The sequence below is a fragment of the Mesocricetus auratus genome, unplaced genomic scaffold (genome assembly GCF_017639785.1).
Source record: "Mesocricetus auratus isolate SY011 unplaced genomic scaffold, BCM_Maur_2.0 Super-Scaffold_100006, whole genome shotgun sequence".
Classification (NCBI taxonomy): domain Eukaryota; kingdom Metazoa; phylum Chordata; class Mammalia; order Rodentia; family Cricetidae; genus Mesocricetus; species Mesocricetus auratus.
In genome coordinates, this window is record NW_024429190.1 from 53,862,900 (window position 1) to 53,888,533 (window position 25,634).

The 25,634-nt window shown below is 43.6% G+C and overlaps 1 protein-coding gene across 2 annotated transcripts in view; it reads left to right on the top strand.

Annotated features, from left to right (window-relative positions):
- The window catches only part of Kit (KIT proto-oncogene, receptor tyrosine kinase), a 76,483-nt gene extending 57,526 nt beyond the window's left edge, over nt 1-18,957 (top strand). Inside the window, exons 8-21 of one of the 2 annotated variants that reach the window (XM_013121055.3) lie at nt 2,179-2,293; nt 3,898-4,091; nt 5,471-5,577; nt 5,681-5,807; nt 6,133-6,237; nt 6,343-6,453; nt 7,984-8,134; nt 10,011-10,102; nt 10,553-10,680; nt 11,710-11,832; nt 14,777-14,888; nt 15,000-15,099; nt 15,442-15,547; nt 16,592-18,957. In XM_013121055.3, coding sequence (XP_012976509.2) covers nt 2,179-2,293; nt 3,898-4,091; nt 5,471-5,577; nt 5,681-5,807; nt 6,133-6,237; nt 6,343-6,453; nt 7,984-8,134; nt 10,011-10,102; nt 10,553-10,680; nt 11,710-11,832; nt 14,777-14,888; nt 15,000-15,099; nt 15,442-15,547; nt 16,592-16,723 — 1,703 coding nt within the window. In that variant the 3' untranslated portion in view covers nt 16,724-18,957. The remainder of the gene's footprint in view (nt 1-2,178; nt 2,294-3,897; nt 4,092-5,470; nt 5,578-5,680; nt 5,808-6,132; nt 6,238-6,342; nt 6,454-7,983; nt 8,135-10,010; nt 10,103-10,552; nt 10,681-11,709; nt 11,833-14,776; nt 14,889-14,999; nt 15,100-15,441; nt 15,548-16,591) is intronic. The other variant, XM_013121056.3, reaches the window with a different exon arrangement.
- The last annotated feature ends 6,677 nt before the right edge of the window (nt 18,958-25,634 follow it).

Here is a 25,634-nt window from a genome sequence, read left to right on the forward strand (position 1 = left end):
TTGCCAGATGGATGCTTTTGTAAGACGATGGCTCGCCTTCTTGCTCTATTTGTGAAAGCTGGCATTAGATCCAAATTCTCAAGGGTGCCTCTACCTTGAGGATGGCTTTGAAGGGTAGTGGCTCTTTTTGTGGTGTTTGCCAAATGGCCTGCCATCAGCAGGAACAGGTTGAGTGACAGGTGGGTGTGTCATGCGTGTGGACACCGATCCCTGCCAACCCATCTTGCCTCCAAGGAGGTGGTGTGCTGAGCGGTGACTCTCAGAGATGTCATTCAACATTGCTACTTGCCTTTGGGAAAATGAAGTCCTTCAGCTTCTGATCCGCCAGTCTTTTCTGTCTCTCATCTATTGTTCTTATTAGTTCTTTGCCTGTGATGATGTTGAAATTCCAGTGTGTCTGGTTAAAATATGCATGTATACACACACACACACACACACACACACACACACACACAGTCGTAAAGCAGCAATTTTCAGAGATTTTATTAAAGGGAGAATGAAGAATGGTAAATATTGTCCACTTAATCTGTAGCCAACTTGCTTAATTGGGGAGCATAGTATTCCAATAGAAAGCAACCAAATCAATAATAATAATAATGATAGCAATATAATAATAATAAATGCATCATTACCCATCTGCGGGTCATTCTTGGTTCTTTAAAAGAGGTTTATGACATTTGCATATGTGTGTTGGGGGGCAGTATGTGCCACAGCGTGCTTGTGAAGTTAAGATTGTTAGTACTACAGCATGCTTGTGAAGTTAAGACTGTGAGTACTACAGCATGCTTGTGAAGGTAAGACTGTGAGTACCACAGCGTGCTTGTGAAGGTAAGACTGTGAGTACCACAGCGTGCTTGTGAAGGTAAGACTGTGAGTACCACAGCGTGCTTGTGAAGGTAAGACTGTGAGTACCACAGCGTGCTTGTGAAGTTAAGACTGTGAGTACCACAGCATGCTTGTGAAGTTAAGACTGTGAGTACCATAGCGTGCTTGTGAAGTTAAGACTTTGAGTACCACAGCATGTGCATGGAGGTCAGTGGGAGTCCTTCCTTGCACTGCGTGGGTCCCAGGAACCAAGCTCAGATAGTCAGGGTCGGTGGCAATCTTCTTGACTTGCTGGGACATCACAAGAGCCTTCATTTTAGTTCTTTGCATGCTCCATCATGTTTACTCAACACCCTGCAAGATAGTCACCATTATTCCCCTTCTATAAATGAAGAAATCGGTTCAGAGGGGGATTCAGAAGCTTAATCAGTTTGCACTGTCCACTACATTCCTGCCTGGCTGGTTCTTATGGCCTGGGAATGTCTCCAGTGGTGCAGGTGACCATCTCTACCTGCATGGCGTTGACTGTTAACTGGTTCACCCACAAAGGGCTGGGAGCCTTCGAGTATGTTGCTATCAGGGCTGTGCAGTACAAGTTCATCTTCCTTTCACTCGAAAAATGATTTCAAGAATTTGAAATTGTTGAATATCAATTGATTATTGTAGTTACACAGGACTGTTAAATTAGTCTTCCTGCTGGTATAATTTATGTTTTTGCTGATTACTCTCAGGCTGTAGATAATATGTATGAACAAAACTCTGTGGCTGGTTCTTGTTTTCTGTCCCAAGTTTTATATGAAATGAAGGTTTAGACGCTCATACTGTCATTCACTATCAAGTTTTAGCTTTCCTGTAAGTATAGCAATCCAACTCTTATCAGCACCACCTTTTGCACTTCCTTAAAAGAGAACATAGCTTCTGTTTTTCTGCTACACTCCTGATGTCAGCCATTCCAGTGCTCATAATTTAACATGACATGTCTGGGCAGGTAGAGTGACTTGAACTCCTATTGTCAAGGAGTCTAAGTTGAGAATGCTGATTTTTGACCTGAAGCCGAAACCAACCAGGTTGGTCTTGGCAGCCTGTGCTATGTAGAGTTCCTCGGCATAGGCCTGTGCTATGTAGAGTTCCTCGGCATAGGCCTTCAGGTGGATGGGGAGGGTCCATGCAGGGCTGGACAGCATACCCACTGAGCCCTCCAACCACCTTTGAATGTCTCCCATCCCTGGTTTGGGTGAGCAGCAAGTCAGGTTCCTCAGTGGCCTCTGGAAGGATCTAGGGATGGGATAAGAAAGAATGAGACAAATATCAGGGTTATTTAGAAGACTGACACAGCTATCTCTCTTCCTGCAGCAAAGCCAGAGATCCTGACGTCTGAGAGGCTCACAAATGGCATGCTCCAGTGTGTGGCAGTGGGATTCCCAGAGCCCACAATAGATTGGTATTTCTGTACGGGAGCAGAGCAAAGGTGAGACGATTATTTTTGGCACTGCTTAAAATTCAGAAGGGAAGGGCTATAATTCAGTTGCATTTCAAATGTGTTTTCAGACTTACTATTTATTTTTTTAGAATAAAAAGCTGTGTTTTGATAATTTCTTTTTCTCCTATATCTTTGTGGCTTTTTAAGAAGGGATAATGGCTATATTTCTCCTAGTCGACATTAATTTTGTTTGCTGAAAAATGATTACTGAGTGCCTTCTCTATTTTGGTAGTTATCTTTTTGGGTTTATCATGCAATTTCTAGCCTGCAGGTAGATAAAGCAATTTCCCAGGACAGAGTAATTAGATTTCCATTCTATACACAGGAGGTAACGTGTGTGGGAAATGTGGCTGCAGTTATCATGAAAAAAATTACCTCAGAAGTTAATTGCCAAGTAACCAAAAAGTAATGATCGCACAATTACAACATACATATGGCGTTTGTGAGCAATGGGTTTGAAAAAGTGTTTCTCCTTGATTGGGTGCCCAGCCCCTGAAACAAGGAACATCTGCCATTGTGTGGCTTTCCCTCGACGTCCACACTTAAGCCTTAAATTGTCCTCTCGAGTTACCTGAAGATGAAAACGGGGTCAGTGTGCCATTTTTACACATCAAACACCCTGTTATACTCCAGCTTCAAAAGCTTAGTTGGGTCTCATGAATAATCAGAATGGCGGTGGAAATTTTCTTTTTCACGGAAGACGTTTTATGACAACACGTTAGGACTAGCCATGTTGGCTTGTTGTTTTGGTGTGGGTTTCACCAGAATGTTTTGTTTGGGGAGGGGTTGCATAAAACCTCTGAACATTGTACTTTCCATGACATGGCCTGAGTAGATATCTTGTGCTCAACAAAATGTTTACATGGAAGTTAGCTGTGTGAGGAACGTGCTCTAGCATACACCATGCTCAGCTGTATCCCTGTCTCTGCCTGGGTGTATCTGAATTCTAGTGGGTGGAGAGAGACAAGATGGGCAATGGATTGATTTAGAAGGCAATGGAAAAGGTGTTCAGGGGCTGTTTCCTGAAGATCCGTACAGCCAGAGTGGTCATCGCACATGTGGCATGGGCTCCCATCTCTGGACCTCACTTTCTGAGTCCTTCTTGCTTTCATGCTTGTTGATTTTCTGCAATTTCCTTTTCTATACACTTTATCTTCAACCGTCACACACCCTTTCCAGATTTGTTTCTAAGAGTCTGTGGTACTGTGGGGTTTAATGCCAGAAGCCATTTGAGTCCATTCCTTTCAGCCAACCTTGAGATGGTACAGCCATCTAACAGTACAGTTAATAGGAAAACCTAACAGTACAGTTAGTGGAACCTGGCAAAAGTCACCAGGTCGGGCACTTGGAGCCAGGACACAGGTCCATGTCTGACCTCTAAACCATCACTCCCTCTTTCTCGTTCCCCACAGTACTTTCCTCATTCATAGGGCCCCAAGGGGCTCATTCTCCTTGGGCCATCCTGACCTGATGGCTGGCAAAGGGAGTTTTTATTGAGCCTGAGTTTCCAGTCATACACGTGTGCCAGATCAAAGTGTCACATGCCTTCACTTGGTTTCGTGGTGTAAGCCCACACTGTCATTCTCTTGTAGGTGTACCGTTTCTGTCCCACCAGTGGATGTACAGATCCAGAACGCTTCCGTGTCTCCATTTGGAAGACTGGTGGTTCAGAGTTCCATAGACTCCAGTGTCTTCCGGCACAATGGCACAGTGGAGTGTAAGGCCTACAACAATGTGGGCAAGAGTTCTGCCTTCTTTAACTTTGCATTTAAAGGTAACAACAAAGGTATATTTCCTTTTGATCCAATTTAAGGGGATATTTAGGCTCTGTGTACCATACCATGATCTTAACTCCATTCCAATATTGGCCATACCATTTCTGGTTAATGCCTACATCCCACTGGTCTGTCATCAATCTCACAGACGCATTCCATGCTAGTCTGCTGATTAAGTTATGCTTGTATCAATGCAATCCTAACTGTTTTGCTTTCCTTGTTGTCTTTGTGTTGTTATGAGCTTCTCGACAAGTTACATGTGTGCAGTTATAGTTGAGAAGGGGAACCAACCTTTGTTCTGCACAAGTATAATTAGGACACTTTAAAAAGTTTAAATTCACTGGATGTGGTGGCATACAACCTTTAAGCTCAACACTCGGGAGGCCTGTGGATCTCCATGAGTTTGAGGCCAGCCTGGTCTGTAGAGCGAGTTCCAGGACAGCCAGGGTTAGCCAGAGAAACTCTGTTTCGAAAAACATAAATAAAAACAAATAAATTCTATCTATGATTTTAGACATTTTGTTAAGTATCTGTATCAAAATATTAACAGTATCCTTTATCTGATCTTGTCAGCCAGTAGTTTTTCCCCAATTTTATTTGTGTGTGTGCATATATATGTGTGCCCATCTGCACTGTCAGAATCGTACAGATCATATGCATGCTGCTTGAACAGCTTTCTGTGAGCTACACTCCTTGTCCAGCCAGTCCTTTAGGCTGTACTTCCTGAGTGACTAGTAGGCCACATGACCCTTGAAGGCACTGATGATTGGGCACATATGAGACAAGGAACCTGAGTTTTCTTTTAGTGCCCAGTTTCTGTGGTGTCCAGCATTGGCCATAGGGCTCACGCCAAAAAGCCGCATGTCCTCAGCGTTTGGACAAGGAGAGGCAGAGTCCTAACACTGCTCTCTGTATTGTTACTTTTCCCAGACAGAGCGTTGAAAAGGACACTTTGCAAATGCCTTTCCTCTTTGTTGAGTGTAGAAAACATAGGAGAGCAGGAAGAAGAAAACGCAAAGCTCCCAGAAAGGAAGTCCGTTCAGATGTTGCTTTTCACTGAAGCAGCATAGCATTGTGTGTGTGCTCCCGAAAGTTCATTTTCTTTGTAATCTGGTTCTAACTTACATCTTTGGAGAGGCCCGCGCGTCTAGTGAGGTGGGGGGGGTGCAGTGTCAGTGCACTTAGCCAGGTTCCATCCCTAGCACATAATAAAATTAATAGTAATAGTCGTGCTAAATGAGAAAGAGAGGAAGGGATGATTGTGCTTGGATACCAAGAGTAAGATGTGTTCCCTGCATGCTCCATGAGAGAAGTCCCGTTTGGGGCAGGTGGTGGTAGCCAGGCTGCTGCCCTGCCAAGGGCTCCCAGTCACAATTCTCTTCTCTTGCAGAGCAAATCCAGCCCCACACGCTGTTCACACCGCTGCTTGTTGGCTTTGTGGCCACAGCTGGTATAATGGGCATCATTGTGATGGTTCTTGCCTACAAATATTTACAGGTGACCGTTGCTTTGCTCTCTCACTCCCCGTCCCCCCCCCCATGCCGCAAGGACCCGGGCATTGATTGTTAAACGGTGACACGTCTTTTCCTTTCTCCTCCAGAAACCCATGTATGAAGTACAATGGAAGGTTGTCGAGGAGATAAATGGAAACAATTATGTTTACATAGACCCGACACAACTTCCTTATGATCACAAATGGGAGTTTCCCAGAAATAGGCTGAGTTTTGGTCAGTATGAAGCTGGGGCTTTCCGCGTAGCTCTGTGTGTGTGTGTGTGTGTGTGTGTGTGTGTGTGTGTGTGTGTGTGTGTGTGTGCGCGCACGTGTGTGTACACATAACAATGATTTTAAGGAACCTGCAGCAGCTTCCTTCGTCTTGTTTCACCTGAAACAAGAAGTGTCTTCTGTCAAACAGTGCAGAAGTTGGCTGGGTTAGCAAAAGAAGACTATGGGGAAGTGTCTCCCGACACATTCGCCTTGAATTGCCTTGTTGATTTTGGAACCCTCACAATTGTCCACCCGTCCTCCCGCTGACCTTGTCTTCCTTCCTAAAGGGAAGACGCTGGGTGCCGGTGCCTTCGGGAAGGTTGTTGAGGCCACTGCATACGGCTTGATTAAGTCAGATGCTGCCATGACGGTCGCGGTGAAGATGCTCAAACGTAAGTGTCCAGAGTGTCCACTACCTGCCGCCACCACCAGTGTGGCCTCGTGGGTTTGTTTTTCTTTTCATCCTTTTTGCTAAAATACAGTGTGTTCCATTTCAGCAAGTGCCCATTTAACGGAAAGAGAGGCCCTCATGTCAGAACTGAAGGTCCTGAGCTACCTGGGCAATCACATGAATATCGTGAATCTCCTTGGAGCCTGCACTGTGGGAGGTGAGTCTTGGGACCACAGTGCCTGTTGCTGCTGTTGGGCCATCAAAATATGATTTGGACAGTGCTTAATTAGAAGCTGATTGGAGTTGTTGTTGTTTTTCTAGCATTTTGCTCTGTTTTGCTTTCCTCAGCGTTCCTGAGAATGTAGGATTTTTGTTTTTTATTTATTTCTGTGTGTTGGGAGATTCCTGTCCTCTTGTTATTTTGAGACACAGGCTGTGTTGTCACGCTGTGTTGTAGCGCATTGGAATTACTCCCCACAAGCGTGTTTTGGTGACCATTACCTCCCATCCCCCTCCCTCTCGACAGTCCTAAGGACCTCTATCCAGCTCTCTGCAGATCAACATTTTAACTCCCGCAAGTGTGTGAGAACACACCACAGGATGTTTCTTTGTGTAGAGCCATTCACCCCTTCCTTCGCATTATACATTGCATGCATGTATTGAATTATAATACCCTCCCCCTTAAACAGGTACAGGGATGTAGCTTTTGGTTGTGTCATCCCAAGGGTTAGGGGGACATCCAGGATATATGCAACTTACTCTTGCACCACATCACTATGGGCTCTTGGCTGGCTTGGCTCACTCAGAAGACTTTCCTGGTCTTAAAGCTTTAGATATTGCTGGGTCATAATTAATCACTCAGGAGTTAATGTTCATTTGCTTCTATAGCAGAAAGTAGCCCCAAGCTTCCCACTTCTCAAATGTACACCAAATACAGCAAGCGCTTCACTTCGCTAAAAAAGAAGCTTTCAGTTTGAACCCTTAGTCAGTGCTCCCATCAAGGGTGTCTTGATGTTTGCAGGAGGCATTTCGTTCTAAAGGAACAAAGGTGTGTAGATTGAGCTGTTGCTGTCTCTCCAGAGAGGGCCACGAGACAGTAGACAGGTTTTAGACAGTGTCTCAAAACAGCCCCCCTAGCTGGTGCTTCATCAGGCCATGAATTGTTCATGAGGCAGTTTCTACCCACGGCAATTAGTTGCCTGTTAACTTGGAACTGTGCTTTTAAGCATTCAGAGCACCAGCTCTCTTTTCAACTAGTAATGTCAGCAAAACGGGTCGTTTCAGGTTCTTCGCCCACTTCCAGACTGGGCTTAGCTGACTGTTCCATGTGGTTGATTCCCTACTAGGAGACAGTTCGGGCTCTTCATTTTCATAATAACGTTACAGCAAGGACTCAGAAACCTGCCGAACACAGAAGTGCATCAAAGGGTCCCTGTAGGAAGCTTGATCATGGTAGAACCTTTGAAAGCACTCACTTGTGGCTGCAAAGCCAGCAGTCATTTCAGGCTCCTAATGTTCATGTCACTTAGACATCCAGGTAGAAAGGGGGGCTGGCTTGTTTTATTTCACTCAGCACAATGCTGCTTCCCTTGATAAGTGATGTTAATAGAAACATGTTGGGACTAAGAAGGCTTAGCCACTGAAGCAGAATGTTAATAGCCACAATCACCCTTGGGTATTTCTACAGGAGGCAGGATTATCTATAGTGTATCTTGTATCTTCCTAACATTTTATTATGTCCTCACAGGGCCCACCCTGGTCATTACAGAATATTGTTGCTATGGTGATCTCTTGAATTTTTTGAGAAGAAAACGTGATTCATTTATTTTCTCGAAGCAAGAAGATCAGGCAGAAGCGGCACTTTATAAGAACCTCCTGCATTCAAAGGAGACTTCCTGGTAAGGCTGATTTACATAAATAGTCAGCTGTTGACAGGCAGTTTGTGGGGTCATAAGGGTTTGCAATCAAGGCTGATTCTTTAAAGAAATGAACTGAGGTACTCTGAGGTGTGAAATCAGATTATTAAATTATTTAAATGTGATTCACTATTTCAAAAGTTTAGATAGTACCCTTGAAGATCCAAATTGAGATTGTTGCTGATTTCTTTTAATGCGTGTTTCTGTTCTTCCTAAGCCCTGGTTCTGTGGAACCAAATGTGTTTCCTACCTGTTTCTTTTCCATTCTTGTGTTTCCATGTATGCTCTTGAGCTTGGGCCTGTAGGCATCTTCATAGTGGAATTATTTATCAGGAAGAGGCTAAATGCTGTCATGAGGTCATAGTTAAGTCTTGGGGACCAAGCGGAGTGGCTAAGAACACTGAGCATATTTTCATACGTGTAGACTTCTTTCATCAGCATTGTTTGCGTGTCCCTGTCAAGCCCCTTCACTTTATTGTGTTATAAAGACATCACTATTAAAGGACAATGTTTGAATTCTGTACCTCTTTGACACTGTTCTTGAAGGATGATGATGCAAAGAATGATGTATATGCAGCATCAAGTTCCTTGGAGAAAAACTAGTTTGATGTACAAACATAATAGAAATCTCTGCCTTGGCTTGTGTCTCCTTTCTGCTCAAATGTGGTTGAGATCCACCATGGAAAAAGCCTCCCAAGATCTTCCAGGCCCAGTGGAAATCATATTTGCTCTGTAGCCCTCATATTTTATACCGCTGCAGTTGTGTGGGAGATCTTACCCCTTTTTATGTTTACTCTAAGTCCTGGGTTAGAATCCCACCAGAAGCTAAAATAATGAAATTCCATAGGAACTGTACTCCGTTTTTAGATGGCAGGATTTTGTCCTCTGAAGTCTTTAATTCCAGACTTTTAAAGGACACCCCCGGTAAATGCTGATGGACAATTACCTTGTAAAACCTTTTCTTGCCACTAAAGTGCCAAGTAAAGCCATGTAGTTTCATTTTAGTCCTGTAAACTTGAGTCCTTTAACATGGTAGTAAAATGCCACAAAACCCGCCTTTTGATAGTTTTTCTTGAACACAAACTCTTCATAAAGAGGCAGGAGCCACTTTGCCTGAAGTCTGGAGCCTGGGCCCTGCATGTGGGTTTTTAACTTTCTGAGATAAGAATGACTTGAATTGTTCTGTCCTGTGTGATGTTCTTTGCGCTTTGGGATCCCATATGGGTTTGGAGCCACCAGCACGCTCTGAAGGAGGTTGTTGTCATGGTGTTTCTATGCTAATCAGAGGCAGGAAGTACTAGAAATCTTGAAGAGTCTCCAGCCAAATGTTGCAGATTCAAGAGGTCCAGATGGTCTAGAAAACCATCCAAATTATTGGTGTTTATCTGAACCAAACTTGGTTTTTTAAAACCTTCTTCCCTTAGTCGCTGTATGCTTAACCATCTCCCCCCTCACATGTCTTGGAAGTATTTTGTTAACTTCCCACTTGTCTGAGTAAGGGCTAATTTAGAGTCTGAAGTAATGTGAGGTAACAGTTTTTGGCTCTTTAACCCCCATTAAATCCACTATAGCTGGAGATGGGACTCCTCTAACCTGATCCCCACAAAAAAAGATGCTCCTGAGGATTGGACCTTAAGTGTGAATGGTAAAATCAGACCTTGATGTTGAATGGTAAATACTCATCTCTCCCAGAACCTAGTTTTGAAACTCTTCATTCAATGGTTGCGTTACTTGTCTTGACATAAAGCCAGTCTACTGTATGTCATAGTGGGTGAACTGTAGCCTGGCCGGTCATTGCCAGTGCTGTGTCCCCTTTCCAGTTCTGTTTAGTTCTGACTTAGGTGTTTCCTCTCTCCAGCAGTGACAGTACAAATGAGTACATGGACATGAAGCCTGGAGTTTCCTATGTTGTACCAACCAAGGCAGACAAAAGAAGATCCGCAAGAATAGGTGGGAACAACCCGGCAAGCAGGGGCTGCAGTCAAACCCTGTTCCTTATTTTCATCTTGTCTCAGGGACAGGGTCTGGAGGTCACGTGCTGAGTTTGAAGAAATGTGGGGCAAGGATTTTGCCTCTTTTCCACTAACTGCAATGGCTACATCATTCCTAGAAAGAACCTACTGTGGCCTAGAAAGAACCTACTGTGGCCAAGCAAGTGGTCAGTGGCAGTTAGGGCTCGCAAGTAGATGTTTCCAGCAAATGCATGTGTTTATATCTAATGTCTTACTGTGATAGGTGTGAGATTTTGAAAACGGAGCCCCCTTTGTCCTAAGGATTCTGAAACCCTATCAGGGATTATTGGATAGCTCTGGTGACTTTGTGATACTGGTGCTGTGACTGCTTCTGTCTTCTCTCCACCTCTGAGGTTTGTATTGCTAAGAAGTCCTGTCTTCCTAATAGACTCGTATATAGAAAGAGATGTGACTCCTGCCATCATGGAAGATGATGAGCTGGCTCTGGACCTGGAAGATTTGTTGAGCTTCTCCTACCAAGTGGCCAAGGGCATGGCGTTCCTTGCCTCCAAGAATGTGAGTGACAGTGAGTCTTGCAAGAGGCACAGAGTCCTTTTCTTCCTCTCTCTCTCTCTCTCTCTCTCTTTCTCTCTCTCTCTCTTTCTCTCTCTCTCTCTCTCTCTCTCTTTCAATGTTTCATAGTCCTTGTTAGAATGCAGAGTGTCATTTTGAAAGTGTGGTAACCAAAAGCAGAGGAAATTTCGTTTCTTCACGTTCCAACTGCTGTCTCTTTGGAATTCCTGCTCTAATTTATAAGCTTGAAAGTGCAAACCTGTCTAAATGAGCTTCCATGAATATTCTTTTATATGCAGTGAATTCATTTCAAACTTTGGCTTTAACATGTGGGATATGCTTCTAGAAAATATAACGATAATGGTTTTTATCAGTAAATGCGGAGTCAGGAATGTGCCTCACTGTTACTAGGGCACATAGCTGGTCTCCCGTGGGGTGAACCCCTCAGATCGTACGTATCAGGTAGTAAGAGGTCAGAGAGAGCATAAACAGTTAAGGATGGTGGTGGGAAGAGACGGAAGGAACATGATTCTGGAATAAGTGTCCTCAGCAGAAAGGAATCACCCCTGAGTGAGGTCACAGCAACTGCTCTAGTAACATTTCCAGACAATTACCGAACTAAGAGATGGGTTGAAATTAAGACCCCTACTTTGTGTCCTTGGGAGATGTCAAGTTGAAGCTGTGAAATGTTTTTTTAGGAGGAGACATTCAAAGGGATGCATACGAAATGAACTTTCAGTTTAGAAATGCAATTTTCCTATTTATAATGCCTTTTCCTATGAATGAAAGCAGCCGTAGGGGGAGAAAGACGTTTATTAGAATTGGGGTGGGAAGCAATTATAGTAATTAGAGTCCTGATCGTGTGAAACACAGAATGTGAATATCATTTGCGGCATACTTCTTATTTTTGATGTACTAAATACTTTAAAACAAAAGTTTTTTTTTAAATGTAAACAGCATTGTAGTATTAAAAATAGTTTTCTCTTTGAGAACGGAAGTAAATGGCTGTCACTTTCTTTTCTACCCCAATAGTGTATTCACAGAGACTTGGCAGCCAGGAACATCCTTCTCACTCATGGTCGGATCACAAAGATTTGTGACTTTGGTCTAGCCAGAGACATCAGGAATGATTCGAATTATGTGGTTAAGGGAAACGTAAGTACCTTTCTCTGTCCTACCATTTTGGTACCCTGATATCCAGTTTTGATGCAAAATTGTTTTCTATGATTGCCATAATCCAATCCCTACCTTGCAGTGCCCAGCGTTTTAGCAAAATTTGCATGGCGTGTTGAACGTTCCTACCACTAACATTTGATAATAGAATTCTTAGTTATAATTGTGTAATTATGGGGCATGCTAAGGAAACAGAAATAGCCTTAATTTTCATTATAGCCTGAGAATGAGAATAGCCATGAATTTGATTTTGCTTTGAAGGTTACATACAGTAAGCAGTTTGTTGTTGTTGTCATTTTATTAGTTTGGTTTTTGAGATTGAACTACCATGTGAAAAAGGCTACAGACTAAGATGGTGTCAGAATTAGCTGTGTGGAATGCTGGGTCTCGTAGTCAATATAAGGCTATTAAGTAGACTCATAAATAATGGTTGGTTTGTGGAACATAGTGAATTTTTCGAAGGGCTGTATTTCACCACCAGCCTTTTCTGTAATCTCAAAACAAACTCATGCCTTAGAACACATTGCCTTCCAATTTTTATAGCAGGAGAAACTAAGGTGTACTATATTTTAGTGATTTATATCTGAGATAGCTTAGTCGGTAGGGGCCAATGGGTATGGAAGGCCATAACCTTCTAGATATATATTCTTAGGTGTCTGTTTTTCCTGGGCCCATTTGAACAGTCCATATTTATTTCTGGAGGTCAATTTTTGTATCTGTCATGATGATGCAATGCCTTGTCTTTCATCGCCATGGCTCCTCTGTTGGCAGGCTGTGCACAGCTTGGTTTTGTAAAGGTATTGCTGACTTTATATCCTGTCCCAATCATACAGTTCTGAAAAGGCTACATCAAGGTCAGATTTTTTTTTTTTCTAAAACAGGAGAATCGATGAAACCAACTTCTACCCATCCTGGCTTAGCACTTAGTAGAAGATGGAAAATGCTTTACTATGTTATATTTTAGGCTCTGAATATTGATATTCCTAGGCCCAGGCTAGCTGAGTTCTGCTTTGGTCCCATTAGCAGATGTATAACTGACAAGAGATAGTTACTCAGTACTTATAGGAGTTCATACTTGGCAGAGGTCTCAGAACAGAGTCAGGCCCATTCTTATTCTACTTTGTGGTTTTGAATTCCAAACCATCAGGATAGAGCTTGTGCCCCAGCGTCTCCCTAGGTAATTCTGTGGTTGACAGGTCAAGTCAGTTGAACTAACCAATTATTTGAGAAAGTTTAAAACACAAAAATGTACATGACATGGTGCTGCATGGAAGTTTAAGTGTAGTCATTGTGAAGTCTCTTTGCTCCCTGAAAATTCTTTCAGTTCTTGTGAATTCTTAATTATTTTCCCACCCTGGGCTCTGAGTCCAGGATAGCCTATGGGCCCCTTGTCAGAATACCATTTCAAATGAGTGGAATACTTAGATTTAACCAAGGAAAGCAGATATGGTGAATAATAATTTTCAGATTTTGAAAAGAGAACTTATGGTAGACGGCATACCCACTTCTTTATTGCATGAAGTAACACATCATAAAAACTATTCTAATTTCAAAGTGATCGTGAATGGAAGTTTTGTTTTGCGATTCCTGTAAACAATGAGATCAGACATGAAGGTGTCTGGTGACTACAGAGGACAAGTTATGAATCATTTTTACTACTTTTATAGGTTTAGAAAATGCTAGACTTCACTTAGAAGTTAATTTTTTAGATACCTAGTCCCCTTGGATTCAAGACACTAATTCATCCTAGGTTAACAGTTCAGAATTGCAGCATAATATCTGGAGCTAAAAAGTAAATGGTTTTATAGTTTGTATGTGTGTCATTTCCTACCCCAACCCCACACAACAATAACTTAACCCTAGAAGAGGCTCTCTCCCTAGTGTTCAGCTCTAAACTGATTTTAGATGATTGATTTAGCTTCATGTGGCAGATTAAAATCCAGAAACCCTGACAGACTCTTAAGAGGCATGGTCATGGTAAGTTCGGTTTGACCTAGTGAAAGGCTCCTGAATGTCCCCTGGTGTAAGCACGGGATTGTCCACTTCCCACCTCAGAACAGCCACCGCTCTTTTCGGTGCTTGTTAGTCTGGGTGGATGGTAGTGAGCTGGACACTGTTAGGCATTTTTACCTGCATTACCTCATTTAGCATCCCGTGAAACAACCCCTGGTATCTGAGGGGTTATTTTTGTTTTTCAAGGTGAGGTGAATCTGAGGCTGGCTTATCTGTATTTGGGTAACTTCTCCAGTAGGTGAGTGAGGGGTAGTACAGATTGCAGATGGCAGAAGCCCAAGAGCCACAAACGGGGAAGGGAATCGAGGCCCAGGGTTGGCAGAGAAGTTCTACAACAATAAGCTCAGCACCAAATCCTTCTACATGTCTGTTTTGTCATTCATGTGCATAGCCCTCCTCATCCTGGTCAAAGATGACCAGACAGATAACTAGCAATCATGTCTATGAGGCAGATGCATGACGGGGTGCCACAGGAAAGAATGGGGACCCAAGTGCATAAACGCTACAGCATCTTAAGTTGTTTTTCCTCATGCCACTGCATGAAAACTGGATCTTAGCTGCTAAAACTAAGTGGTCTGGCTATAGCTAGCTATAGAGGAAGCTTGGAAATGTAGTTCAAATTGGGAGAGGTCATATGTTTTGTTGACGAAGAGGGGGAGTGAAACAGAAAGTGCCTTCATTGTCAGAGGCTTCTGCTGGGAGGAAGGTTAGAACCCATGGACTTCTGTGTCTAGTCTGCTATACTGACTCAACACTATTAGAACCACAAGTCATAAGTGGAAGGTGACTGGGGGGGGGTCATGAAGTTTCAAGGTCCTAGGTGGCATTCTTCTCTACTTTCCAGCCAGATTTGCACCAGCAGGACAGTTTTCCATTTTGTCATTTGAGTCTGGTCTCCTGTGTTTCCTCCTAGGCCCGACTGCCTGTGAAGTGGATGGCACCAGAAAGCATTTTCAACTGCGTGTACACATTTGAGAGTGACGTCTGGTCCTATGGGATTTTCCTGTGGGAGCTGTTCTCTTTAGGTAAAACATTCCTTGCCAAAGATTGCCTCATTGGCCAATGGTTTCTGGAGGTTTCCTTTGTATTCTACTCACTGGTGATTGATGCTGATTTGCGCCCTGTCTGTGCTCTAGGAAGCAGCCCCTACCCAGGGATGCCAGTCGATTCCAAGTTTTACAAGATGATCAAGGAAGGCTTCCGGATGCTGAGTCCGGAACATGCCCCTGCAGAAATGTAAGGGCTCACAGACCTTTTCTTAGAATTTCCTTCTTAAAGGCAGAAAACCCAGATGTTGATGGCCTCTGCTAGCACAGTTTGAAATGTCACTTGATTCCTTTTGGTGGCTACTGTGGCTCAAATGTCACAGTTGTGGTTCTCTTCATAATCTCTTGTCAACCAATAGTACAGACACGTTTGACAGTACCTCACACACACAGGGTTTTATTCTGTGTATACATGTCACTTGGCACATCCCGGTGCCTAGCCCAGATTTGTTACTGAAGTTCCTGGGTGGTGGACAGCAGACGGCAGGTTAAAGGCATCAGAGAGTGATGGACGTCGGCCCCCATTTTGCAGGTATGATGTAATGAAGACTTGCTGGGATGCCGACCCCCTGAAAAGGCCGACCTTCAAGCAGGTTGTGCAGCTCATCGAGAAGCAGATCTCAGAGAGCACCAAGCATGTGAGTGGTGGGCCCAGAATGCTCCTCTTCCTCGTTCTAGGGTCATGGTCCTCAGGCTCCCAGGACAAAGACCAACCTTCCCCCATCTCCCTGGCTTGGATTATATACAGGCCTTCTTTAGAGGGTGAAACAAAACAATGGAAGGCCCGCTCTTGCTGCTCACACCCTCCCCGGCTTCCGCTTCCTTTCTAATCCAGAGAGATGTGAGATGGGGAGGCAGGCCTTGTGTTCAGATGTGTGGGATTAGATGTTATCACAAGGCTGCCCGTGCTCCCTCCCTGTCCTGGAATGTTGATCATGGGACTGTCTGGTCTCCTCACGTGGCAGGGTCATTCATCCTGCCTGGGTTGGAGGGAGTTAGAATGACAGCATGGAAGAAGGCAGCCTGTTACCACAGTCAAGTGAGCTTTAGACAGCCAGAACCAGCCAGTGGCAATGGCTTTGATGCCCACAACCGTGTAGAGGGCTGTTTGAAGTCAGGACATCCCTCCCAAGTGTTTGGAGGAGTGTGGAATGAAATAAATCCATTGTTTCCTGTTGGGCTTTTAAGGAAGAATTGGCCGTCTTTACTGGGACTAGACTTGTGCTTTAGCTACTCCTGCTCTCCTGAGCTAGGAACTATCCTTCCTAATAGCACAGCGCTGATCCTCTGGGTTAATGCTTGCTCTGCGGGGCATCAAAGCACATTTCAGGTGAAACATCGTTTTCCACCTAAGTGCTTTGATTCCTGACAAATGACCCCTGGAAGAGTCATAGGTGTCACTTCAAATTACACCAGCCATTGGGTTGTAGTTGGCGCTAGGGATCCATAAGCCTCCTTCATAGGCTAGCCAGTGCTTGTTCTTAGATGCGTCCCATGAGAGGAGAAACATTGCAAGCACTGTCCTCTTTTGGTGTAAAATGATTTCCTTGTGTTGGGAACTGAAGTGTAAATGCCATCCGGGTTTCTGCCGCTGCTTCCTGCCAAACCCTTGTCTTTCGGCACTCTGCAGCTGGGTTCGTCAGAGGCCGTGCTGCATTTGACGGTGGCCTCTTTCTCTACAGATTTACTCCAACTTAGCAAACTGCAATCCCAACCCGGAGAACCCCGTGGTGGTGGACCATTCTGTGAGGGTCAATTCCGTCGGCAGCAGCGCTTCTTCAACCCAGCCCTTGCTCGTGCACGAAGATGCCTGAGCACAAGTCACGGCCAGCAGGCTTCCCTGGCGTCTCCATCCCCATTCTTTTGGCTTCCATGATGGTTGTTTCGTTCTCCTTTGACTTGTGTCCTACTTCGGGGTAGTTGGTTCCCACATCCCCACCGCCACCCCACTGTGATCCTGTCTTTATGAGCACACTTTAGTGGCTGATGATCCCCTTTTTGCCATCAGCCACCATCCCACTGAGACGGTCCGAACTGTATGTATATATATGTTCCCATAGCAAAGTAGCTCCTACTGTAAACAGAATCCTGCTTTAGAGGGAGGGTGGGGTGAAGGTAGGTGCCCAGAGTGTTTTGCAATGCTCCTCTGAGTCTGTCTGAGAAGTATGGCCAGTAGTCCACTGGAAGAATAGAAGTCGTCCCATTTGGCCTAGAGAGCCCCCCAAGATGATGGGGAAGATGTAGCGAGACTAGAAAGTGAAACCCAAGCCCTTTGTGTGGAAAAGTAGACCATTATTAGAGCAGAGGACATGTGAAAACATCGGGGCTTAAGAAATCTAGTAGTTCATGCTGAGAAGGAGACCTAGGCTGTGAAAGGAAATGCCCCAGAAGCGTGAACAAAGATGCTTTGCTGCCACACAGGCTTTTGTACAACTGACCTGGTTTTTAAATAGAGTTGGCTGTTAGGGAGTAGAATCGGAGGCAAGGCCTCCCTAGCCAGCATTTGTATATACTCATCTATATGTAGTATGTGTTCATACACCGGAGGGGGGAACCCCACGAGCTCTAGTTTCTGTGTACAACCCTGGCATTAGGTCTGCCGTGTGTAAGAATAGATTAAGAGCCATACAGATTTGAAGGAAACAGTTAGTGCATTTTTTAAAGGAAAAATGTTGACTGCTAAGCACAATCTTTATAAAACCTCTTAGCCAGTGTACTTGCTCTGTAGATTGCCGAGAACAAGCCTCCCAGCTTCAGAGTGGCATTGCAGCCAAGGGAACTGACGCTGTTTTGAAAGGGTTACCATTTTACCCCATGATTTCTGCAGGAGTGAGGAAACAGTGCAGTCCTGGCTTGGATTCCCACATAGCAGGGAGCGAAAGTTAGATTCAGCCTTTTTTATAGGCACATCCTGGACTTCGGGCCAGTATCTATTTAAGTGTGTGTGTGTGTGTGTGTGTGTGTGTGTGTGTGTGTGTGTGTGTGTGTGTGTGTGTGTGCGTGCGCGTGCGTGCATGCATGCATGCGTGTGTATATGCGTGTGGGTGAGATGTTTTGGGGACCTCGTTGCCCTGAATCCTGGAGGTCCTCCAGTACCCAAGAAGTGACAGCTTGCTCCACCACTCCTGTCTTTCTTCTGCCCCCCTACACATCGCCCACCGTCCAGAGGAGATTACCCAAAGCCACCCCAGAGGCTTACAGTGTGGAGCGCTTAAGGATCTATTTATTTGAAATCCGCCTGCACTTCTGACACTCTTATCTGTACTCTACATACTGTACCCATTCCTTAGACCTTATATAATGCTATCATTCCAGGAAAATGTAGACTGGGACCTTGGATGTTACCTTATAGTTGCCATTCCCCCCACTCCCCATCATCACTGTCCAGTATAAACGATAAGTGTGTACATGGCAAGATTTACGCGTTGTCTTGCAGGATTCAGGTATGTTGCCTTCACGGTTTCCCCCAATTCTTTACCCCTTAGACCACAGTTAGAGACGTGTGGCCATTAACCTGGAAGTGACCATTTGCACTGGAGTTCTACACTCTCGCACCTTTCCAAAGTTGACTGATTTGGAGGCTGTGTTGTCATGTACGAGATTGTCACTGTTCGCCATACTTTGTCTGAAACATTCTTTGCATTCCTATTAACTTTGATTATAGTAAGGAAAGTAGCTGTTAATTATGGATGTCTAGGTACTTCAGGGGCGCACCATTGAGAATTTGTCTTGGATATTCTTGAAAGTTTATATTTTTATAATTTTTTTTTACATCAGATGTCAGATGTTTCTTTCAGTTGCTTGATGTTTGGAATTATTTTGTGGCTTTTTTTGTAAATATTGAAATGTAGCAATAATGTCTTTTGAATATTCCCAAGCCCCATGAGTCCCTGAAAATATTTTTTATATATACAGTAACTTTATGTGTAAATATATAAGCTGTGCAAGTTTAAACATGTTATGGTTCATGTGTTTTTTTTTCTGATATGTTGTCCAATTGTTGACAGTTCTGAAGAATTCTAATAAAAATGTAAATATATAAATCAAATATATTTTTCTGTTTTTTTCAAAGTACATCCACCCAGTCAGAAAGTTTTGTGCACGATTTGCATAAAATACATGTATGATTCACATTTCACTAGGAATTATAACTTGAAAATTCAATGAATGTTTATAAGTAATTTTAGTGTGTGCTATTTTCTTTATCCTTACAACCCAAGGTCTCTATTTAATTTGAGAAATGTAGAAAATATTTTTGATAGTTTTCCACATAGCTATGATTAACATTAGGTTGATTCATGGGAAGTGACTATTTGTTGGCAAAATAACAGTAAATAACAGCAATTTCAAGTGGTCCATGAGACGAAGAGCTTTCTGTACCATATTATCTGTTTGGAATGGGTTGTGGAGGCATAGCTCAGTTATCAGTCAGTGAAGGCACATGTACCTGAGTTCCACCCCCAGAACTAATTTTTAAAACAGGAAAAAGCCTTGGTGTGGTAGCATGCACTTATAAATCTGTTACACACCTGTAAATCCCCATGCTGGAGAGGTGGAAAAGGGACTATGGGGCTTACTAGCCAACCAATCTATTCCCCTAGTAGTCAAGTCCTATCCAGTGAGACATGTCTCAATAAAACCATGGACAGAACCTAAGGAATGAAACCTGAAGTAGTCCTCTGACCTCCACAAACATGTGACTGCACACATACATGAACCTACTATAAACATGCTAAAATAAGTTTTGACCTGCTGTATAAACTTGTCATGTACACCTGCTGAAGTGTGTCCCCAGAGAGAAAGGAAAAGGGTAGACAGATGAACTGCAATGAAGACAAATGCCTCCAAATCAGGAGGGAATTTTGTGGCTAGGAAGGCATTAGCATCAATAATCAGGAAGACAGATCGACAGACATTTTAGTCAGGCGATGGCCACTATCTTATTACAAACAGGAATGGGTGTTAATTGACCACAGAACAAAGAGGCCTTTTCTTTCCAAATGCTTTCACTGTCACTTACCCTTTTTATGTTTGAAATCTTGAGTTGGAAGCGATTGAGGAGCTCATGTTATTAGTCTGTAGTTCTTTCTCCCACTGGCCCAGGCCTTTATTGTCCAAGCTCAAATTGAGTTCAAATCTTGGCTTAACCCTGTCTTATCAGCTGCCTCTGTGACTTTGAGCTGACTGGCTGTTGAAATGTAAGTTTCATAGTACTACAAGTACCATGGTGCACTAGTAGGAAACCTTTAGAGCACCTCCCCTGTATGCCTAAATATACATAGGCATTCAGCATGGTAAATTTGGCTTAGTAAATAGTAAAAGGAAATGCTGTATACTCTGGTGATGGCATATGTCAGAGACTGAACAATTGCTTCCAATTATATTACCTCCCTCCTAAATGCATGCAATCTTGTCCTAGTTCGAGGCAACTTTGCAGCTGGGATTTGTATGCTTCCGTCAAAATTCCAACACCTTGGCCAGCAATTCAAGACTACTTCACCTTATGCACGCCACTCCATGTCCACTAGCCCATACATATTCCCTACTCTCCTTTTCTGCCTCCAATCGCACACCTCATGCCTCCTGTCTCCTAACAAGCCCCCATCTTTCAAGACCAACAAAATATCATCTCAGCTGGAAGTTGCCTCTCAATTCTCACAACATTCCATGCTTCTGGAGCCTCTTACCAGGAGTTCTGTCTTGAACTACAGTTATTCTGGCTCTTATCTCTCCCATTTCCTCCCCTTTATCTAGTCTCAAAATTAACGAACAGAATACCTATATGCTCACTGGTGTGTACTTGCCTAGTATTGAATCATGCAGGCATTTGGATATTGTGTAGCATGGTTCTCCATGCTGTGGTATAATATAATGACCAAAATTGACTTGGGGAAGAGTTTATTCCAGTTTACAGTTGCCCATCATGAGGGGAAGTCTAGGCAGGAACCTGGAGTCAGGAACTGAATCAGAGACCATGGAGGAGTACTGCTCTAGTGTTGCTCCCCACTGGCTTGCTCAGCTTGCTTCCTAATACCGCCCCCCCAGGCTCACCTGCCCAGATGGGGCACTGCCCATAATAAGTTGGGTCCTTTTGTGTCAGTCATCAACCAAGAAAATGTCCCACAAACTTGCCTACAGAATAATTTGATGGGGGCATTTTCTCAGTTGAGGTTCCCTCTTCCCAGATGACTCTTGCTTGTGTCAAGCTGACCAAAAACAAACAAACAATCAAACAAAAAACCCAAAAACAACAAAAACCCAAACAAACCTAGCCAGCACAGAGATTAAATTGCCCAGAAGGTTCTGTGGAATTATAATCTGCATCCAGATCTGAATCTTCACTTGAGTCACACAGATGACCAGTATTACCATGCTGACATCTCCTCCATCCCAGCCCTTCTCTGGTCCAGCCAAGGTGCCTTGGGAACTCTGGCCATAACCAGGTAGACTGTTATCTGTCCTCAGGGAGACTGGGCTGTCTCTCCCTGACCCGCACCCCATCCCAAAATGGTCAGCAAGATCTATGTTCTTGCAGCATGTATCTGAAGTACAAGCCCCCCTTGCAGACCCCAAAGCTGTAAGTACAATGTGTTAACTAACAGTTCTCAAATAAATAATTAAACATCCCATCAGTTGGGAATGACGGCGAGCCATCAGGGAGGAAATGATGCCAGGAAAACCAAGACGAAACTGGCTAGCTCGGGACCTGAGGAAGCAGTGTCTGCACACACAGTGGGCAGGGAGGAGGAAATGCTGAGGACTCTGGTGACTCCACCAAGGGGGGAGGGCTTGCAGGGATGGTAAGGGTAGAAAGGGAAGGAGTGTGGCCTGGGGAGGAGAAGCAGACAGGAAGGCAAGGGGCACAAATTCTCCTGACTTTGGTAGAAGGAAGCTGGAAAGTTCAGGACCAGGGTGTGGCAAGATCTGAGAGGGTCTGCTGTGCTCTCTTCTATCTTCTGACAGATTATTGGAGATTTTTGATTTATGTACCTCTGCCTCTCTCACCACCCACCCCGTGTGTGTGTGTGTGTGTGTGTGTGTGTGTGTGTGTGTGTGTGTGTGTGTGTGTCCGTCCATCCCAAATCCCTTCTTTCTATAAGGATACTATTTCACTATTTCAGTGCTATCTCACATCATCTTTCTGTTACTATTTATTGTTCATATCTGAAATTCACATTTAACCTGGTGCCCTTTCCTTTGTATGCTAAATCGGATAGTCCTTGTCTGGGTGTTGAATGTCTACATTTTGATTTGGGTACTGCATTCAGTTAACCATTGGACGTTTAAGATTCAGCACACAGGAGAAACTCCTTAGTCTAATTACTTTACCTTCAGTCTTACCATTCTCTTGATACTGAACTCAAGGGTAGAGCTTGCACTTTATAGACATTTGCTTCTACTCTCTTCCAGTTTTCATCATTACTATTGGGAAGTCAGCTCATGGGGCTGGGATGATCACTCTGGACTAAGAAGTGTTTGCAGCATAAGCATGGAGATCTGAGTTCAATCCCCAGCACCTGCATAAAAACCAGGTGAGGCATTGTATGCCTGTAATCTCAACACTGGGGAGGCAGAGACGGAATGGTAGTGGCTAGTCAATTTGGCTGAATTTGTGAGCTTCAGGTTCAGTGGCAGACACGGTAAAAAATGGGGTAGATACTGACAGAAAAACACCAACATCAACCTTGGGCCCCCACACTCATGTGTGCACACATACATGTGCATTAAGTGTACACACACACACACACACACACATACAGAGAGAGAGGGGGAGGGAGGGGAAAGAGAGAGAGAGAGAGAATATCAGCTCAGTCTTTTCTGAGGCCACCTCCATTTTTATTTTTATGCTTGTCTTTGGATTTTAATACTTTATTATGGTATATCTAACCATGATATTTTCATACAGAAGACTTCTTGATCTATAAACTCTTCTTTGGCTTGCTTTTAATTAGCACTGGGAAATTATCAGTTCTTTTTAAACTGTCTGTGCCCCATCCTGCCTCTCTTTTTCTGGGACTCTAATATTTTAGATATTCTCACTCTAAGCACCATGTCACTGAACTCTTAAAGTTTTTTTCACACTTACTTTCTTCATGGTATTCTATGCTGAATACATCATGTTACCTATTCTTATTTTCTGAATCTTCTTTCAGCTCCTGGCCTTTGGACAATATTTTTAATTCTTTCATTGAGAAATAACTAATAAACCATAAACTCTAACCAGTACCAAGTGTATTTTTAATGGTTTTATCGGGCATCTATCCCTGTGACCCTAGTTCTAAATTACTGTCGTTCCAAAGATTTCCATGGTAGTGAGTAGGGGCTGAAGTAATTTTAATCAGTTAATTTTCAGTTATTCTTGCCTTCTGAAATGAAGCCACACCCTTGGTTCTCACATCAGGAATCCACTCACCAACTGTCTTTGGGTTCTTTCTAGATCTGTTGGTCATTCAAATAGTAATGACAAGTGACAGTCATAATTTGTGTAGTGTACTGCAATCTGTGATATGTTTTTTATTCATTCCCTGAACTTAAGAGATCCTGGAAAAGAAGCCGGGCATTGGTGGCGTATGCCTTTAATCCCAGCACTCGGGAGGCAGAGGCAGGCAGATCTCTGTGAGTTCCAGGCCATCCTGGTCTACAGAGCGAGTTCCAGGACAGCCTCCAAAACAATACAGAGAAACCCTGTCTCGAAAAACAAAAAAAAAAGAAAAAGAAGTCCTGGAAAAGAAGTATTACTCATTTCTAAGGCACAAAGATTTTGTTTCTAATAGTTTTTACCTTAAACTTGATGGTTATGGTAATGTAGTTAGTTGGAAAGAATGTTCTAATGTTCTACCCTTAAATCCTAGAAAAATACTTATTAACTTTATGGTTGTTACTATGTATTTGCCATGCTAGACCCAGGCCCCCACACATGCTAGGCAAGCTCTGTAGCACTGAGCTAGGCTTCTACCTCATGCTAAGATTATTGGCAGCATCAGTCCTGCTTGGCACACGAGCAAGCCCTCTGTTGTCTTTTTCTCAGCTACAGGTGACCATTTTCCATTTCATTTTACCTCTAAGAACATAAAAGAAAAACGGTGAAGAAATCATAACGGCTGCTTTGCTATCTACTGCTACCTCATCTAAGAAAATGGTGAGCATGCAGTTGAACTGGAATGTTCACATGGAGGAGGTCCTGGGATTATCTTCTTTTCGCTCTCTCATGTGGCTTATGAATGTCTCATGTCCTACAGGAACCGCTCTTCCTGTGTTTCAAAAAACTGTTTTGTTCATTCGAGCCTCATGAGAAAATAAATGTGCTGGATTCACCAAGGGATGTGGGACTGACAGAGAGGACGAGGCAGGAATCTCAGCTTCCATGCCTGATGTAAAAGCATCGTGTTCCCCTGAAAATAGCAGCCGTTTCTGTTGTCACAGATCAACATGCTGCCCCCCCCATATGTCTCCTCCACTGTTGATCATACCCTTGTTGGTTGAATACAGCTTTTATGGTGTGGATTTTTCTCTGAAGGGTTTGACCTCACAGGGGCTGGGTCCTCGGCGGAGATACTCCTGGGTGAAATGAGTGTTCTTGAGTGGTGGCTCATCGGCGTGTCTCCCTCCATGGCTGGCTTTGAAGTGTGCGTGCTTTTCTGAGGGCTTCAGCGGGACTGTGGTGTCTTTTATGAGAATGACCTTTTTCTTTGTGGTTTGTGGCTTAGCAGTTGCTCTTGTTCTGTAGCAGACAGAGAATGAGGACAGGCAAAGGACTTTCCTCATGGCTGCTTGTTTTTGTATGAATAGGCATTCTGGGGCAGCTGAAAACCCAGTGTCTACCCAACAAGATGCCTGGTCTGAGTGCCAAACTTGCCATTAAAGCATTGTTGCTTCTCCTACAGAGTGTTTGGTATAGAAAATGGGTATGAAGGAAATTACTTTCTTTGTTACTTCAACCAGATTTTCTAGTGGACCCAAAATGACATAAAAATAGTTTCCATTTGGTGAGCCAATTAATTAGCTACATAAAGTAGCTTTGTTAAGAGTACAGATTTCCCACAGATTCTGGAGAAGGATGCTGTAGATGATTGGTTATGTCTGTCAAGAATTGGGTATGGGAATTGCATTAAGTGTGCTAACTTTTACCCAACGTTCCTTTCACATTCTAAGCGTTTTCACTATGTCAGTTGGTCCATTCTTTTCAACAACCAGATACAATAGTTATTTCTTAGGTGAGGAAACTCACATGTAGAGAGTGTGGTGGCTATTCTTGGTTGTCAACTTGACTACATCTAAAATGAACTAAGACTCATTTTGTCCTACAAATAACCTAATGTCTTACAAAATGAGATGGCTTTTTTCTCAGCAATAGAAGAGGAACTTTTTTCTCAAATCATTTAAAGTGGGAAGGCCCAGCTTTAATCCAGACCCTCTGAGGTGGGAAGATCCACCTTTAATGTGGGCCACACCCGCTGGCAGCCTATGTAAAGGAGACGGAAGAAGGAAGCTTGCCCTCTTTGCCTGCGGGCTCTTGCTCCTGCTGGCAAGTCCATTCCTTCACTGGCATTGGAGCTGCTTCTTCAGGATTCTGACGTATACTGACGACCAGCTGAGATATCCAGCCTTGTGGACTTAACAACTACTGGATTCTTGAAACTTTCCTTAGCAGACAGCTATTGTTGGACTAGCTGGATCACAACCTGTAAGCCATTTAACAAATCCACTTTCTATTTCCTATACAGC